This window comes from Bufo gargarizans, chromosome 6 (assembly GCF_014858855.1).
Source record: "Bufo gargarizans isolate SCDJY-AF-19 chromosome 6, ASM1485885v1, whole genome shotgun sequence".
NCBI lineage: Eukaryota > Metazoa > Chordata > Amphibia > Anura > Bufonidae > Bufo > Bufo gargarizans.
In genome coordinates, this window is record NC_058085.1 from 191398301 (window position 1) to 191416449 (window position 18149).

Here is an 18149-nt window from a genome sequence, read left to right on the forward strand (position 1 = left end):
CGCATAACTGTTCCTTCACAGTTATGATTGTACAAAGAAGTCACAGCCATTATGCAAACTTTTTTTATTTATTGTTTTAAACCCAGGTATGCTTTAATTGCCTAATAAATACAGTCCCCGACTCTGGGACCTACACCACAGCATCAACAGTAATCTGAGCCATCCCTCGCAACCTGGACACAGCATCCAGCAGAATGGGGTCAGGGGACCACTGATCTGGAGTTAGCACCCACATCTACCAGACTGTGTTTATGCCATAAATATCTGAGATGAGAATACCCCTTTAAGCAACTCGTAGTTGGGCAGGAAATAGTTTGCACAATGAATACCACAAAAGTCAGCAACTGAAATCACAAACCTGCAGCAAAGACTTCTTTAAATCCCATAATCAGATCACTTCTGAGAGCCCGCAACGATTCTTCAATGTAATATTCTATGTAGCGGAACTAGACTGGATGATGTGACCTGGATTGGGATTATATAACAGTTTGGCTCCCGGCACATAAAGGTCAACGTGGTATCCATTGTACAGCTGCTGATGATTAACTACTGGGATAAAATCCCCTTAAAAGTCAATGCGGATTCAGTAGCATAAGGGTGGCGATTATCTGGAGCTTCAGACGAGGGACTTTAAAAAAAGAAAAATATTCAGATACAATTAGGCCGTCATCAGGTCAATAAGGCCACGCTGCCCGGCCCTGGTCCAGATGGAGTATGAAAGCTCTTTCATGGTATAAATTCTGATATTGATTTTTAAGTAGTGCAACATCAATTGCAGCTAAACTTTCAGGTCTACGTAGTCGGCACATCAAGAGAACGGAGCATCTACCAATGACCGTGAGACTATGAGGTCTAATGCACTGCTCTAATGGAAACAAAGGCTGGCGAAAAAGCCTGTCTTTATTACCCCCTTTGCGCTGGCGGGGGGATGTGCGCAATTTATGACGAGGGTTGTGCAGTGGGTAAATATTGATGACCTATCCTCAGATCGCTGGGGGTCAAACACACGGCATTCCCACCGATTAGCTGTTTGAAGAGGAGGCGGCACTCGTGTGAGCATGGCTTTCTTTTTCAAGATGACTACACGTGGCATGTCGCTCAACTCGTGGCAAGGCTTGATAGGAAGGTAGCCATTCTCCCATAGACTGCAATGGTAAATCACCATAGTCTACAGGAGAAGCGATCACACGGTTGCATGTTAAAATCCCGTAGGGGACTAAAAATATGTGTAAAAAAAAATAAAAAAAAATGGAAAAAGTTTAAAAAAATATAAAATTTAAATATAGATAAAAATTCAAATCACCCTCTTTCCGCCTTTTGCAAGTAAAAATAAACAAACAATAAAAATAATAAATACTATTATCGCCACATCCCACATTATCGCCTGAACTAAAATGAAAGTATTTATTCCGTACAGTGAACAGCGTAACGGGGAGAAAAATCAAAATTACTGATTTTCTTTTTTTGGGTTATTTCGCCTCCCATAAAATGTGAATAAAAAGTAGTCAAAATATCATATACAGCCCAAGATGGCATCAATGAAAACTACAGATCGCCCGCAAAACAAAGAGTCTGCACACAGCTCCATAGACGTAATATTTTTTTTCTACGTTTTTTAAGTGCAAGATGCAAGAAAATGGAAAAATTAAATGCAAAAAAAAATTAAGAAGTGGTATCGCTGTAATCATACTGACCCGGAGAACAAACATACCACATAGGGAACGCAATAAAAACCAAACCCCTAAAACAGTGTCAGAAATTGTGGAGTTTTTTTTTCCCAATTCCCCCCCCCCCCCCCCCCATTGAGAATTTAGTTTTTTCAATTTGTCACTACATCGTATGCAAAAACGATGCCAAAAGTACAACTTGTCCCACAAAAAACAAGCCCTCATCCGACTATGTACCGTATTCTGAAAAATAAAAAAGTTATGTCTCTGGGAAGGCAGGAAGTAAAAAACCGAAATGAAAAAAATGGAAAACTGTGGCAGGAAGGGGTTAAGGGGATCTGATGTGTAAAAAGTGTTAATATACATCTAGGCCTCTGCTGCAAGAATCTGACAAGGTGGATAAAGCCTTCTATACAGCGCGCCCTCCTCCCAGGTCAGCCTGACCCTCCAGCACTTATATGCCCCTAAATATTCATATTTACGCCTCACAACCTGGCATAAATGGCAGTGCCCTGCTGTGAACACGTATCTGGGTCAGAGCTGTTACTGTCATAAAAGGAATATTACCCTGTTCTAACTCAAACACGCCTGCGAAAATTCAGTCATTAAAAAGAACATTTAATAAAAAAATAAGAAGTTGTGTCTGAAGTACACTGAATATAACCTTTAAAGGGCAGGATCTGTATGTGCTTCTTTCTCTTGTTCTGTGCCAGTATGAATTTAAAGGGGTATTCCGGTTCTTAGGGCATACCTATTAGATCTACGGGGGTCCAACGGAGCGGCCGGTGGGGCATGCATGTGGCCACTCCATTTATTTCTATGGGAAATCCGGAGACAGTTGCTGCACTCGGCTATCTCCGGAATGAATGGAGCGGGCGTGAGCATTTGCGACCAGGAAGGCTGCAGGGGGTACGGCAGTAGGACTCCCACCGATCTAATAGTTATCCCCTATCCACAAGGAATACCCCCTTTAAATGAGTATTCTGGTTAGATCAAGTTATCCTCTATCCACCGGGAAGGGGGTGGGGGTCTGACTGCTGGCACCACCATGATCAACGACACTTGCCCCGTTCCAGAAGTGACTTGGTCCAGTGACCGCTGCTCACGTACACACACACTAAAATGAAGGGGTCAGGATCCGGTCCGGATGAAATGCGTTCGCTACACGCATCGAATCCGGATAGAAAACTCGCTCGGGTGAAATTAACCTAATATGGATAATAAAAACGTATTAGGCTTATTTCACAGGTGGACTGACTCGGCTATTACCGGCAGGCCCAGAAATGAATATAGCGGTGGGCGCGCTTGCGAGGTGCATTCATTTCTATGGGACTTTCAAAAACAGCTGAACTCAGTCACTTGGAAGTAAATGGAGAGCATGCAGCTGATGTGCGGCACGCCCTCATTCACTTTGGGGGCCCCATTCTTGAGACAGATACGGGTCCCAGAAGTGGGACACGCACCTATCTGACATTGGTGGCATATCTTAGTCTGAGGTGATAGAACCCCATAAGATGTTAGGCCAACCATACCCATCGTCACTCCCAATCCCGTTATACACATCTGCTCGGCTTCAGAAAGTATGTAATGTTGGTAGAAAGAGCCAGAGAGAAGCTCGCAGGCTCCTCATCTCCCAAAGAAAAAAGGGATCAGATGGTTGAAATCCAAATGCCTGATCCTTATCTCCCTCAACATTTATTATCAGGGGAGAGTCAAGAGGCCCCCATAAACAAAGACTGTCAGCCAATCCCACCAAAATCACCAGGTTCGGCCAACATATTTCTACTTTGTATGGCCACTCTTAACGTAGAGCATCTGATACCCTTAGAAAAACAAGCCAGTTGGTCCTCCTGCCCAGGTGGTCCTCCTGCACCGTAATAGATGGCCTCTACTGACCAAAGAAGACCGCAGCACTAAACTCCCAGAGCATCACTTCCAGAGTAATCCCACTGCTATAGAAGGATGAAGTGTTGAGGGCTATCTCACTGGACAAGCGCTTTACTAACCATCCACTACCACAAGGAACAGACACCTTTCACCTCCAACTCTTTTCTATTCTCACTCACGTTAGGACAGAAGGAATGTACTGAGTTTCAAACTCGTTATGGTACATAACTCAAGTCACATTGCCTAGAACAGAAAAAAAGGTCAATTAAGAGGGTTGTCCACCTTAGAAACCCCATCTTCATAGACAGTATTAGGAAAGTCTGGGTTAAAGGGGTTGTCTGAGCCATTAATACTGAAGACCCATAGGTCTGATTGGTGAAGGTCCGATTGGTGAAGGTCCGACTCCCGAAACCCCCGCCGATCAGCTGTTTGAGGAGACCGCAATGCTCTGGTGAGCACAGCGGATTCTTCCTCGGTCACGTGGCCTAGGCGCAACTCAGTCCTGTTGAAGTCAACGGGCCTGTGCAGCAATACCAAGCACAGACACTATCCATTGGATGGTGCTATGATTGGTCCATTCAAAAAGCTGATTGGTGGTGGGCGCCGGGCATCGGACCCCCACCAATCACATACTGATGACCTATCCTGAGCATCTCCACCCTGGAGGACCTGTCCAGTCCACTGATTTGAATGGATACAGTGTAATTCTTAATTCCCCCTGTGATGGCGCTGCAGGAAAACAGTTTACAGCAGGTCGCTTTGGGATCAGCTTATTGTCAAGGGACGCCTCTAACCAGTAGGGCTTGTACAAGGCGGAGAACCCCTTTAACCATGCCCCAAAGCTAAAAATGGCTATGGTGAGAATCTTTCTGGCTGTGTTTTTCCAGTAATGTAATGCCCTGACGAGCTGTTACCATTTATTCCAGTTTCCCAGTCCGGAGCCTGACTGGAGGTATGGGCGTTTGTATTTAGGGGGTCTATTTTTAGAGTGCAATGAGACTTTCCCGTGCCAGACAGGAAGAGCCACTCCTTAGTTCCAGCACAGAGTGCGCGCTGCACCTTACAGCCGGCCGCCTCCAGCCTCACCGCTGCTCACCATGATCCTCATCAGTGATGGAGGCCAGGAGTTTTCAGAAAGGTCACCCCCATAGGAGTCACCATGACAGATGCCGGTATTAATATTTAACTCTTTCTGGACAGAAAACTACAATAATTAAGTAGCCTGCAAGTAAAAAAAAATAAGCCACACTGAACGTAACATAAAGCAGGTAGTTAAAGCACTATGGCGGTATGTTATCTTTATGAATACAGGTGGTTGCAGCACTATGGCAGAATGTCATCTTTATTAATACAGGTGGTTGCAGCACTATGGCGGTATGTTATCTTTATGAATACAGCTAGTTGCAGCACTATGGCGGTATGTTATCTTTATGAATACAGTTAGATACTGCACTATGGCGGTATGTGATCTTTATGTATACAGGTAGTTACAGCACTATGGCGGTATGTTATCTTTATTAATACAGGTAGTTGCAGCACTATGGCGGTATGTTATCTTTATGACTACAGGTGGTTGCAGCACTATGGCGGTATGTTATCTTTATGTATACAGGCAGTTGCAGCACTATGGTGGTATGTGATCTTTATGTATACAGGTAGTTGCAACACTGTGGCGGTATGTTATTTTTATAAATGCAGGTAGTTGCAGCACTATGGCGGAATGTCATCGTTATGAAAACAGGTAGTTGCAGAACTATGGCGGAATGTCATCTTTATGAAAACAGGTAGTTGCAGCACTATGGCGGTATGTTATCTTTATGTATACAGGTAGTTGCAGCACTATGGCGGTATGTTATCTTTATGAATACAGGTGGTTGCAGCACTATGGCGGTATGTTATCTTTATGAATACAGGTGGTTTCAGCACTATGGCGGATGTTGTCTTTATGGATACAGGTGGTTTCAGCACTATGGCGGTATGTTGTCTTTATGGATACAGGTAGTCGCAGCACTATGGCGGTATGTTGTCTTTATGGATACAGGTAGTTGCAGCACTATGGCGGTATGTTGTCTTTATGGATACAGGTAGTTGCAGCACTATGGTGGTATGTTGTCTTTATAGATACAGGTAGTAGCAGCACTATGGCGGTATGTTGTCTTTATGGATACAGGTAGTTGCAGCACTATGGCGGTATGTTGTCTTTATGGATACAGGTAGTTGCAGCACTATGGCGGTATGTTGTCTTTATGGATACAGGTAGTTGCAGCACTATGGCGGTATGTTGTCTTTATAGATACAGGTAGTTGCAGCACTATGGCGGTATGTTGTCTTTATGGATACAGGTAGTAGCAGCACTATGGCGGTATGTTGTCTTTATAGATACAGGTAGTTGCAGCACTATGGCGGTATGTTGTCTTTATGGATACAGGTAGTAGCAGCACTATGGCGGTATGTTGTCTTTATGGATACAGGTAGTTGCAGCACTATGGCGGTATGTTGTCTTTATGGATACAGGTAGTAGCAGCACTATGGCGGTATGTTGTATTTATGGATACAGGTAGTTGCATCACTATGGCGGTATGTTGTCTTTATGGATACAGGTAGTTGCAGCACTATGGCGGTATGTTGTATTTATGGATACAGGTAGTTGCAGCACTATGGCGGTATGTTGTCTTTATGGATACAGGTAGTAGCAGCACTATGGCGGTATGTTGTATTTATGGATACAGGTAGCTGCAGCACTATGGCGGTATGTTGTCTTTATGGATACAGGTAGTAGCAGCACTATGGCGGTATGTTGTATTTATGGATACAGGTAGTTGCAGCACTATGGCGGTATGTTGTCTTTATGGATACAGGTGGTACAATGATGTGGTGACTGGGTTTTCTTATTTACTTTGAGTTTAATGAGTTACCCATTTACTTATGACTTCAGCTTCCACTTTTCTATTCTGAGTTTAAGTTTCCGTTAACTTATCCAGCACCAGAAACTGTATTTTGCTATTTTCAGTAATTTTTAATAGATGCCAGAATACACCCAGTCTAAAAATGTCACCATAGCTATTAAATAAATATTCCTCCAGCCACAAAGTATGGAGAAATGAGTGCACCCAGTGACACCGAGACCACTGCAGCCACCCAAACCGCAAAACACAAAAGTGGTCAGATGCCTACTGTCACTAATCAGACCACAAATATCTATGGAGAGAGGAGGTCCACACCAGAGGCCCAAGGGTATCTGTGAAGAGGGCCTTAAAGTGACAGCGCTGTAATAATGTAGATTTCAGACAGTGTGATGAGATCCAGTGAATCCAAAAATGCAGCGGAATAGGATGTCTTCACTTCCTTCCTATTCGGCCTCATGCACACGGCCGTTCCGTGCAATTGCGGTCCCCAATGTACGGGCAACATCCGTGCAGCGGGCCGGACCCATTCTACTTGAATGGGTCCGTGGTCTGTCCGCACCGCAAAAAAATATGTCATATTTATTTGCGGTGCGGAACAACAGAAAGAAACACCACGGAAGCACTCCGTAGTGCTTCCAGTGTTCCGTTCCGTGACTCCGTTCCGCATCTCTGGAATTGCGGACCCATTAAAGTGAATGGGTCCGCATCCGTGATGCACACGGCCGGCGGCCGTGGATTGCCAACCCGGCGTTTGCGGGCCGCAATACGGCCCAACAGCCGTGTGCATGAGACCTTCCTCTGTGATTTTGGGGCTCTCATCACTGTTTGGAATCTATAATATTACGGCACTGTCACTTTTTTTCCTATCCTGGATTTTTTTTTTTACCTGACTGAAACCCACCTTGTGATGTCACACTACCTTACCTGACTGAAACCCTCCTTGTGATGTCACAGCAGCTTACCTGACTGAAACCCTCCTTGTGATGTCACACTAGCGTACTTGACTGAAACCTACCTTATAAGGGAAAATAATAGCATTCTTAATAAAGAATGATTAGTAAAATAGGGATGGAGGGGTTAAAATAAATAAATTAAACTCACCTTATCCACTTGTTCGCGCAGCCCTGTCTTCTTCTTTGAGGACTTGGGAGAAAAGGACCTTTGGTGACGTCACTGTGCTCATCACATGGTCCATCACATGGTCCATGACCATGTGATGAGCGCAGTGACGTCCCCAAGGGTCCTTTTCTCCCAGGTCCTCAAAGAAGAAGAAAGAAGAGAAGCCGGGCTGCGCGAACAAGTGGATGAGGTGAGTTTAATTTTTCATTTTTATTTTTTTAACCCTTCCAGCCCTATTGTACTAAGCATTCTGTATTAAAAATGCTATTATTTTCCCTTATAACCATGTTATAAGGGAAAATAATAAAATTTACACAACACCGATCCCAAACCCGAATTTCTGTGAAGAAGTCCGGGCTCGGGTCTGGGTACCAAACATGCAAAACGCATTAATTGCGCATTTTCCCGCGATGCACCCGCATCCTATCCAGCCCTCACACGCGACGCCCGTGTGAAAGAGGCCTAAGGATGCATTCACACGACCCTATAAATGGATTTGCATCTGTTCCGCAATTTTGCGGAATGGGTACGGACCCATTCATTTCAATGGAGCCGCACAAGATGCAGACAGCACACCGTTGTTCCGTTCCTCGGCCCCACAAAAAATATGGAGCGTGTCCTATTGTTGTCCGTGGTTGTGGACAAGAATATGCATTCTCTATGTAGCGCTGGCCATGTGCGGTCCTAAGACATGGATGGAAATGTGTGTAGCCTCTTAAGTAGCCTGCACACGGCAGTGTATGTTTCTGTGCAGTTCTTGCTGTGTTGCAGCACCAAATCCGCATGTCTCCCAGATGTCATACTTCGCATTGCAAAGGGGGAAATCTGCACTGAAAATGCACACAAACAATTGACATTCTGCAGATTTCAAAATAAGCTCTGCAGGTAGATTCTGTGCAGAACACTACAGCACCAGGTAGATGAGGTTTTGAATCTCATTGACTTAGCTGGTACGCTTATTAGTACAGGAGGACCGGAGAGCTGTGAATGCAGCGCTCTCCTGGCTCTGTACTCACCGCTTCCTGGTCTTCGCCTGCCGGCTGCGGCACGTACTTCTGTGACCTAAGCATAGAGTGAGGACGTCAGCACGCTCTGTGACCTCACGCTGTGCAGCGGCGGGTCAAAGCACAGCACGGCAGGAAGACAGTTGGATCTCAGGAGCGGTGGTGGAACAGGAGAGGCGAGTTGATTAATTATTATTTTTTGTCTGATCTGAGGTCTAATTGACATTGGGGGTCTAATCTGATGTGTGATTAACATTGGGGGTATGAGCTGAGGTCTGATTAACATTGGGGGTCTGATTGGGTTCTGATCTGAGGTCTGAGGTCTTATAGGCCGGTGCGTCTAATAGGGCGAAAAATACGGTATATTTCTTTTTTATTTTCATAAACCTTTTTTTTTTTTTACGTTTTTTTTTTTAACTCCCATTTAACTTTTCAGGTCTGATCGCTGGTTCAATGTCATCACTGCATTTTTACACTGACAGTTGCCGGGCCTTATTGGCGTCTGTACATGGCAGGCCCAGAGACCTTTGTAATGTTTTCAGGTGCAATGGCAACCTCCATTGCATCACGGGCAGCTGATGAGTTCAGAGAGGGAGCTCCCTCCCTCTGTAAACTCCTAAGATGTAACGGTCAGCATTGAGAGCGGCATCTAAGGGGACCTGGCTGTCAATAACAGCCAGGCCCCTGTCCCTGATCGGGCAAGCACAGCTCCTGTGCCCACTCACTTAGTATGCTGCACATACTGTACAGGTATGGCGCAGGTTGAGAGGGGGTTAAAAATTAGAAGGTAGGGGCAGTGACTGTTTAATCCCCCAGAGCCCCAGCACCACCACTCCAGAGAGAGGTGTGAAAGCAGTGGCCAGTAAGCATCATGGTGGCTCACTGGTTAGCACTGGTGCCTCGCAGCACTGGGGTCCTGAGGTCGAATCGGACCATCTGCATGGAGTTTGCAGGAGCAGACATACTAATAGGGGACAGCGAGTGGTGATAAGGTCTGTAAAGCGCTGCGGAATATGTCAGCGCTATATAAAAAGGTAATAACTGCAGTGGCGGGTTTGGACAACAATTATCAAATGACTAAAAACACTAAAATATCTGCACTGGTTTTTTCCAAACTTGCACAAATGGCTGGCTGCAAGGCGTTCGTTCCGAGCGAACAGCTCCCGGCTATTTAGCTGGTGTCTTATGTCTGACTACAGGTCCTTCTCAAAAAATTAGCATATTGTGATAAAGTTCATTATTTTCTGTAATGTACTGATAAACATTAGACTTTCATATATTTTAGATTCATTACACACCAACTGAAGTAGTTCAAGCCTTTTATTGTTTTAATATTGATGATTTTGGCATACAGCTCATGAAAACCCAAAATTCCTATCTAAAAAAATTTGCATATTTCATCCAACCAATAAAAGAAAAGTGTTTTTAATACAAAAAAAGTCAACCTTCAAATAATTATGTTCAGTTATGCACTCAATACTTGGTCGGGAATCCTTTTGCAGAAATGACTGCTTCAATGCGGCGTGGCATGGAGGCAAGCAGCCTGTGGCACTGCTGAGGGGTTATGGAGGCCCAGGATGCTTCGATAGCGGCCATAAGCTCATCCAGAGTGTTGGGTCTTGCGTCTCTCAACTTTCTCTTCCCAATATCCCACAGATTCTCTATGGGGTTCAGGTCAGGAGAGTTGGCAGGCCAATTGAGCACAGTAATACCATGGTCAGTAAACCATTTACCAGTGGTTTTGGCACTGTGAGCAGGTGCCAGGTCGTGCTGAAAAATGACATCTTCATCTCCATAAAGCTTTTCAGCAGATGGAAGCATGAAGTGCTCCAAAATCTCCTGATAGCTAGCTGCATTGACCCTGCCCTTGATAAAACACAGTGGACCAACACCAGCAGCTGACATGGCACCGCAGACCATCACTGACTGTGGGTACTTGACACTGGACTTCAGGCATTTTGGCATTTCCCTCTCCCCAGTCTTCCTCCAGACTCTGGCACCTTGATTTCCGAATGACATGCAACAGTCCAGTGCTGCTTCTCTGTAGCCCAGGTCAGGCGCTTCTGCCGCTGTTTCTGGTTCAAAAGTGGCTTGACCTGGGGAATGCGGCACCTGTAGCCCATTTCCTGCACACGCCTGTACACGGTGGCTCTGGATGTTTCTACTCCAGACACAGTCCACTGCTTCCGCAGGTCCCCCAAGGTCTGGAATCGGTCCTTCTCCACAATCTTGCTCAGGGTCCGGTCACCTCTTCTCGTTGTGCAGCATTTTCTGCCACACCTTTTCCTTCCCACAGACTTCCCACTGAGGTGCCTTGATACAGCACTCTGGGAACAGCCTATTCGTTCAGAAATTTCTTTCTGTGTCTTACCCTCTTGCTTGAGGGTGTCAGTGATGGCCTTCTGGACAGCAGTCAGGTCGGCAGTCTTACCCATGATTGCGGTTTTGAGTAATGAACCAGGCTGGGAGTTTTTAAAAGCCTCAGGAATCTTTTGCAGGTGTTTAGAGTTAATTAGTTGATTCAGATGATTAGGTTAATAGCTCGTTTAGAGAACCTTTTCATGATATGCTAATTTTTTGAGATAGGAAATTTGGGTTTTCATGAGCTGTATGCCAAAATCATCAATATTAAAACAATAAAAGGCTTGAACTACTTCAGTTGGTGTGTAATGAATCTAAAATATATGAAAGTCTAATGTTTATCAGTACATTACAGAAAATAATGAACTTTATCACAATATGCTAATTTTTTTAGAATGACCTGTATATCCTGGTTGCTGAGCACACCGGGGGCACCCATGACACTATCTGCGCAATTCCTGCATAGCTGCAAGGGTTCAGGCCAACATGTAAGAAGAATATAAAGCCGACATCACACACAATAAAATAAGGCTACTTTCACACTTGCGGCAGAGGATTCCGGCAGGCAGTTCCGGCTATCCGGACGCAAACGGATGCATTTGTCAGACGGATCCAGATGCGGATCCGTCTAACAAATGCATTGCAATACCGGATCAGTCTTTCCGGTTGTCATCCAGAAAAAACGATCCAGTATTTATCTTTTTCACATTTTTAAAGGTCTGCGCATGCACAGACCGCAAAACCAGATCCGTTTTTCCGGAACACCTGGGGCCAGATCTGGCATTAATGCATTTCAATGGAAATTAATGCCAGATCCGGCATTGCGGCTAGTGTTCAGGAGAGAAAGCTGCAGCATGCTGCGGTATTTTCTCCGGCCAAAAAACGTAAGAGGGACTGAACTGATGCATCCTGAACGGATTGCTCTCCATTCAGGATGCATTAGGATAAAACTGATCAGTTCTTTTTCGGTATTGAGCCCCTAGGACAGAACTCAATATCCGAAAACAAAAACGCTAGTGTGAAAGTACCCTAAATCAGTTATTATGTTCAGTCTATGGAGCCAGGAGCGCCGTTAGGTCAATGGAGCAGGTCAGATTATATTAAAGGGGTTGTCTGGCCTAGGAGCCGCCAACCCCAGTTTTTGGGGGGTTTTGCGGTAAAAACAACAGGGTTTTCATCGTTTTTTTTTTGCTGTCAAAAATCCACCTGGAGATGCTAGCTGAAGGACACGTAACAGTTTTTTTTACTACTGGCATTTTTTGTTCATTAGGTGGCATTTTTTTGTCTTCATGCCTTCTTTTCAAAAACGCAGCATGCTGGAGCTCTTGATGGGTTTTTTTTCAAACGTTTTGACATCACCTTCTCTATAAGGGAAAAACGCCATGAAGAAAACCGTAATGGCCAAGCATAGCGTTTGCCAAAAAAACACAGATAGCTAAAAAAAATGCGAATGCATGTAGTTATTCTGGAGTTTTTACAGCCCAAGATAAACACCAGCGCAAATCTGAGTGTGTATAGATCCTAAAACACGCCATTGCTGCAACATGCTGCACTTTCTGAAAACCTGCTAGCGATACCAAAAGGGCCACCAAATAAAAATAAATAAAACAGTGGCCCCAAAAAAAAAACATGTGTGTTCTGTATTTCATATTTCCTATAGACTTTTGGCTAATATCTAGACCAGGTGTTTTTCCCCGAAAAAAATAAATGCACCAAAAATGCAGATAAATGCCACTAAAAATACAAGAAAGTACAGAAAGAAAATACCACAAAAAACCTACTGTACAGAAGGGCTCATTCACACGACCATGTCCATTTTTGTGGACAGCAAGTTGCAGATCCGCAAAACATGGATACCAGCCATGTGCATCGGAGAGTACTTCTTTATGATAGAAATGCCTACTGGGGCCACGGAAATGCGGCCCCCATTGAAATGAAAAGGTCCACATCCGATCCGCAAAATGAAAAATATGGTCATGTGAACGGGCCCTAAGGCTCTCAGGAGTGTGGTAAACCTGGGTGCATGCAGGACTTCTGTCTCCGCGTCGGAAATCTTCTTCTGAGCGGAAACCTAACGGACCCCATTAAAGTCTGTGGGGCCGTAGGCTCCGTTATGTGCCAAATCCGTCCTTTCTGTTCTCCTGCTCCTATAATGGAACAGGAGAACGGAAAGGCTGAACGCCGATGTGAACTCAGCCTTACATCTTGATTTCTATTGGTCCATACGACATTCGTTCCTGCTTTCCCATAAAACATAGACATGACTGGTCTTTCATTTACATGGTCGGTTCTAACACGACGTGTACTGTAGCACCCGCTGCAGGGGAAATGAGCAGCCGGCGGTAACTTCCCCTGGCAAACCAGCTGTTTCCGGGAGTCTCGAAAACTGGAGCAGCTCCTTGGTGAGACAAGCTCCTCAGAGGCCTTCAGAAGGATCTACTGATTGGGGGGAGCATTCACATCACTAATCTCCTGATCCGTCAGAAGAACAGAAAAATAGAGCCGTCATTTTGAGCATCAGTTAGGCTCAGTTGGCATCAATTTGCGCCAAAAATAACTGATCCGTCTGTCGGACCACCAGAGATCCGTTATTTTAGACAGGAGAAAAAGTTCTGCGATGAGGGCTTTTTTTCCTATGTAAAATAATGGAACTGACAAAAACATATGCAAACTGATCGTAACGGACGCGCAAAAGAAAGGATCCGGTTTTATTTTAATTTTTCTGCTCTTTTGATGGATTAGAAGAACGGAACACAAAAGCATGAGGTGAATGCGTCCTGACCTCTGTGACTGAGCTGAGATCATGGGAAGCGTGGCTTGATGGAGGAATGGATGTTTGGCTGACGGCTATCGAATGTGTACAGAATATAGTACTTCCATATCGGCACTAAACCAAAAATATCGCCCTTTGAGACAGAAAGTTTCATCACTTCAAATAAAGCCTCCCTGTCGTACATCCCCGACCTCCCCGTGGACATGCATGCTCAGCTTGGCAGACAGACGCTACCAGGCATGGGCACTTCAGCAGAACAAGATGATCAGGCATGTTGGACCCCGACACCACTGATCCTTTACCTACAAAACATTGAGAGGCCCCAATACATAAAATCTCATACTGAAAAAAAATCGGATATTCTCTGTGTCGTAGGACAAGTGAATTTCATGGAGATTTTATACCATTTCTGAAGGTAAAATGTTTTGACATGAATCCTGGCATATTTTGCAACAAAATGCGCAGCCATCCTCTATTGATTCCTATGGGAGCACCGAAAACAGCTGAGCGGAAATGGCTGAGCGCTATACCCGGCTATCTCCAGAAGTCTCATAGAGAATGAATGGGCGTGTGTGTTCTGCTGCTCCATCAGGACGGGGACCCCCATTCTAGAGATCGGTGGGGCTTCCAGCGTTTGGACTCCTACCCATCAGTCAGTTATCCCTATCCTGTGGCTGGCGTTTATCTAATGTATATGGTCACCGAGAGGGAGCTCTGATAGTGGCCCCACACCCTGGTTTAAGGGGGGCCCTGTGCAAGAGAACCCCCTCTATGACCTATATGCCCACTTTATTTAGATACCTCTGTCGATCTGACGGTGGAAGCAATATATCAGTGCCGAGGATAGCAGTGCGACGGGTCTGGAAATCAATAATTCTCAGTCATAATGTAAAGAAAATCCTTTGAGTGTTTAAACATTTTTTGTATTTTTACCCCAATAGTGATTAACATAAAAAATAACTCCCCTACTTAGCTGTGCTCCGTCTCAGCGATGAAGGTCCCATCCCAGCGCCCTGTGGTCTGAAAGCGTGACCATTGGTCTATCATCGCGTGCACCGCTGCAGCCATTCACTGGCCTCTGCGGTCATGTACCACTCAGGGCATGTCACCACTGAGGTCAGTGCTGGCTGCAGCAGTGCACATGATGACAGATGCTGTATTTCCAGTCCAGCAGCTGGGATGGGACTCTGGAACGGAGCACCGCTGGACTTTAACGTGGTCCATTGGAGTTCCTGTCAGAATAGCGCTACATCAAAAGTGCCGAAAACCAGCAGTGAGAGCAGAGCCTGACTTCCAATGGGTTGTCAGATTTTTGCTTTGTTTGCTGATATAGTAGTGCAGAGGACAGTCCAACACTTAGGGTACATGCACACGGCGGTGTAGTTTATGCAGATATTGCGCAGTCTTTCGCTGCATTTTCCTCACCAAATTTGCAGGTGTTGCAGTTTTTTTACACTGATTTGCTCCTGATCTCGCCTTTTGTGCTATGTTCACAGTCACACAGCGGATTTTAATACCGTCAAAATCTGCCAACAGAAATCTTTTTGAATGGAGCTAAACCGCAAGCAGACACCCGTGGAATCCACTCCATGAAAACAATGGGAGGCGGTTGCAGAGTTTTCGGCATGGAATCCGTGGCAAAAACTGCTGTGTGAACATAGCCTTGTACGACAAAGGGTGAATCTGCACTGAAAATCTGCACAATGGGAGGCCGGGCCACAGTTCATGTGCGTTTTTTCCAGACTGCACCAAGAAAGTACATACCCTTTACCGCGTGGACCAGTTCGCGGTTTAGCTCCATTCACTAGGGCGAAATAGAGAGCGGTGTCCCAAATGAAAAACCACGGAAGAAACCTCAGACGATTTTGACATAGTCCGAATCCTCTGTGTGAACAACCCCTAAGGCTGCCTGCAGACGGGGGCGTGTTTAGAAACAGATTTTCCTGCGAATTTTTCTGTATTTTTGCGCCAATTCCGCACATGAAAAATATGCTGGTACTGTACTACACCGCGGATTATGTGCACAAAAATCTGCATTATTAAAACAAACGTCATCCTCAACGGGTACAGGTGGCCTAGGCTACTTTCACACTTGCGGCAGAGTGATTCAGCAAGCAGTTCCATCGCCGGAACTGCCTGCCGGATCAAAAACGGACAGCATTTGTAGACGGATCCGGATCCGTCTCACAAATGCATTGCAAGAATGGATCCGTCTGTCCTACGGACAAACGGATCAGTTTCAATTTTTTTTCACATTTTTGCCGGTCTGCGCATTCCGGTATTTTTAATGCCGGATCCGGTACTAATACATTTCTATGTAAATGAATGCCGGATTCAACATTTTGGACGGAGAGAATATCGCAGCATGCTGCGGTATTTCCTCCGTCCAGCGACTGAACTGAAGACATCCTGATGCATCCTGAACGGATTTTTCTCCATTCAGAATGCATGGGGATAAAACTGATCAGTTCTTTTCCGGTATTGAGCCCCTAGGACGGAACTCTAAAAACGCTAGTGTGAACGTACCCTAAATAAAAGTGGCATCAAAAAGCTAAAAAAAAGTGACAGAAAGGAACTAACAGCAATGTATAAAGTAATACAACATATCTAACAACCTGGGATCATTTACAATAATCCGGACAACAAGCAATAAAAAAATGACCGGAATCTTACCCTATACGGTGACTAGCGCCTGCGCCTGCGCCATTTCCCTGTCCTGATGGCGGGGCCAGCCTGAGGAGGCGACTATATATCTGAGGTTTAGGGGGCTCTATCACCTCATAGAAGGGGACGCATGGCCTCCTGTAACTTTCTATGCTAGGACAGGAGGGGGGGGGGGGGAGACATCTGTTTACATAGGTTCTTCTATAGGGACACCATCTGTCTGGTCACCGTCCCTGCCCCCCATGGTCCCTGGGCTCAGCAGTCAGTGACTACAGGACAGGGCACAAAGTTCCAGCATGGCACACACATCCACACCGAGGACCACAGTCCTGGATCACACTCACCATTTTGCTAGCGTCCATCTTTCCAATGAGGTCCCTCGAAGACCCCCCCTTGTGGCTCCTGTTGGGTGCAAGCTCCACCTCCAGTGCCCAAAATGCAGTTTAGGAGTTATCCCAATGCTGGGAGCAGCCACATTATCACCTCTCACCCGAGGAGGGGGCACAGAACTAAGGGGGGAGATCAGAAAGTAGTCACAAGTGGCGAGGCGGGCACAGGGCTCCGGTGCCAGGCACAAGGCGATGGGCAGATGGTGCTGAGACAGGCGGAGAGTGCTGCAAGGGGAAGAGACAGCGGGAGGGTGGAGAGACGGCGCAGACTGGCAGATCGATGCCTGGCACAAGTCACACAGCCTGCCATCCAGCGGTCAACTCTCTCCGTGCTGCCGAGAGTGAGCTGGGGGAGAGGCCGAGACAGCCCCCGGAGAGGAGGGGCGCCGAGACCGCCAGGGGGAGAGGATTGTGGGATAGAGCCCCCCCAACTAGCCGGGCAGACGGCATCTCCATTACAATGGGAATTAGTGTCCCTCAGTGCACTGGGCAGGGGTGGCATTGCTGATGGTCTCCTCTATCCAGTCCTGTGTTATATGTGGTGGAAATGCTCAAGAAAAATAATAAAAATTATTGTCATTATTGTCCTGATGCAAATTGCAGGACGAACCGAGCAATGGGCACATGATTTGGCAGATTATCGGGCACAAGTGAAGGCTCCAGTGGTCGCCTGAGGAACCATGGGTGGTCTCACTCCACAGCAAGTGGCATTTATCATGTAGACAAAGTTAATACAAGGCACTTACTAATGTATTGTGATTTTCCATGGTGCCTCCTTTACTGGCTGGATTCATTTTTCCATCACATTGCCTCCGTGGTTACGACCACCCTGCAATCCATCAACGGTGGTCATGCTTGCACAATGTAGGAAAATGTGCCGACCTCTCTGGAGGCCGGGACCACAGGAGTGCAGATAGGCTGGTGCTGATGGATTGCGGGGTGGTCGTAACCATGGATACGAGCAATGTATAATATGATGGAAAAATTATTAGCCACTAGGGATGAGCGAACTCGAACTGTATAGTTCGGGTTCGTACCGAATTTTGGGGTGTCCGTGACACGGACCCGAACCCGGACATTTTCGTAAAAGTTCGGGTTCGGTGTTCGTCGCTTTCTTGGCGCTTTTGTGACGCTTTCTTGGCGCTTTTTGAAAGGCTGCAAAGCAGCCAATCAACAAGCGTCATACTACTTGCCCCAAGAGGCCATCACAGCCATGCCTACTATTGGCATGGCTGTGATTGGCCAGAGCACCATGTGACCCAGCCTCTATTTAAGCTGGAGTCACATAGCGCCGCCCGTCACTCTGCTCTGATTAGCGTAGGGAGAGGTTGCGGCTGCGACAGTAGGGCGAGATTAGGCAGATTAACGCCTCCAAAGGA

General features: G+C 45.9%; 1 protein-coding gene across 2 annotated transcripts in view; it reads right to left on the bottom strand.

The window, feature by feature from the left end:
- Nucleotides 1-17150, bottom strand: part of LOC122940601 (huntingtin-interacting protein 1-like) — a 126359-nt gene extending 109209 nt beyond the window's left edge. Inside the window, exon 1 of one of the 2 annotated variants that reach the window (XM_044297245.1) lies at nt 16726-17150. In XM_044297245.1, the coding sequence (XP_044153180.1) occupies nt 16726-16743 (18 nt within the window). In that variant the 5' untranslated portion in view covers nt 16744-17150. The remainder of the gene's footprint in view (nt 1-16725) is intronic. The other variant, XM_044297244.1, reaches the window with a different exon arrangement.
- Between the last annotated feature and the right edge of the window lie 999 nt (nt 17151-18149).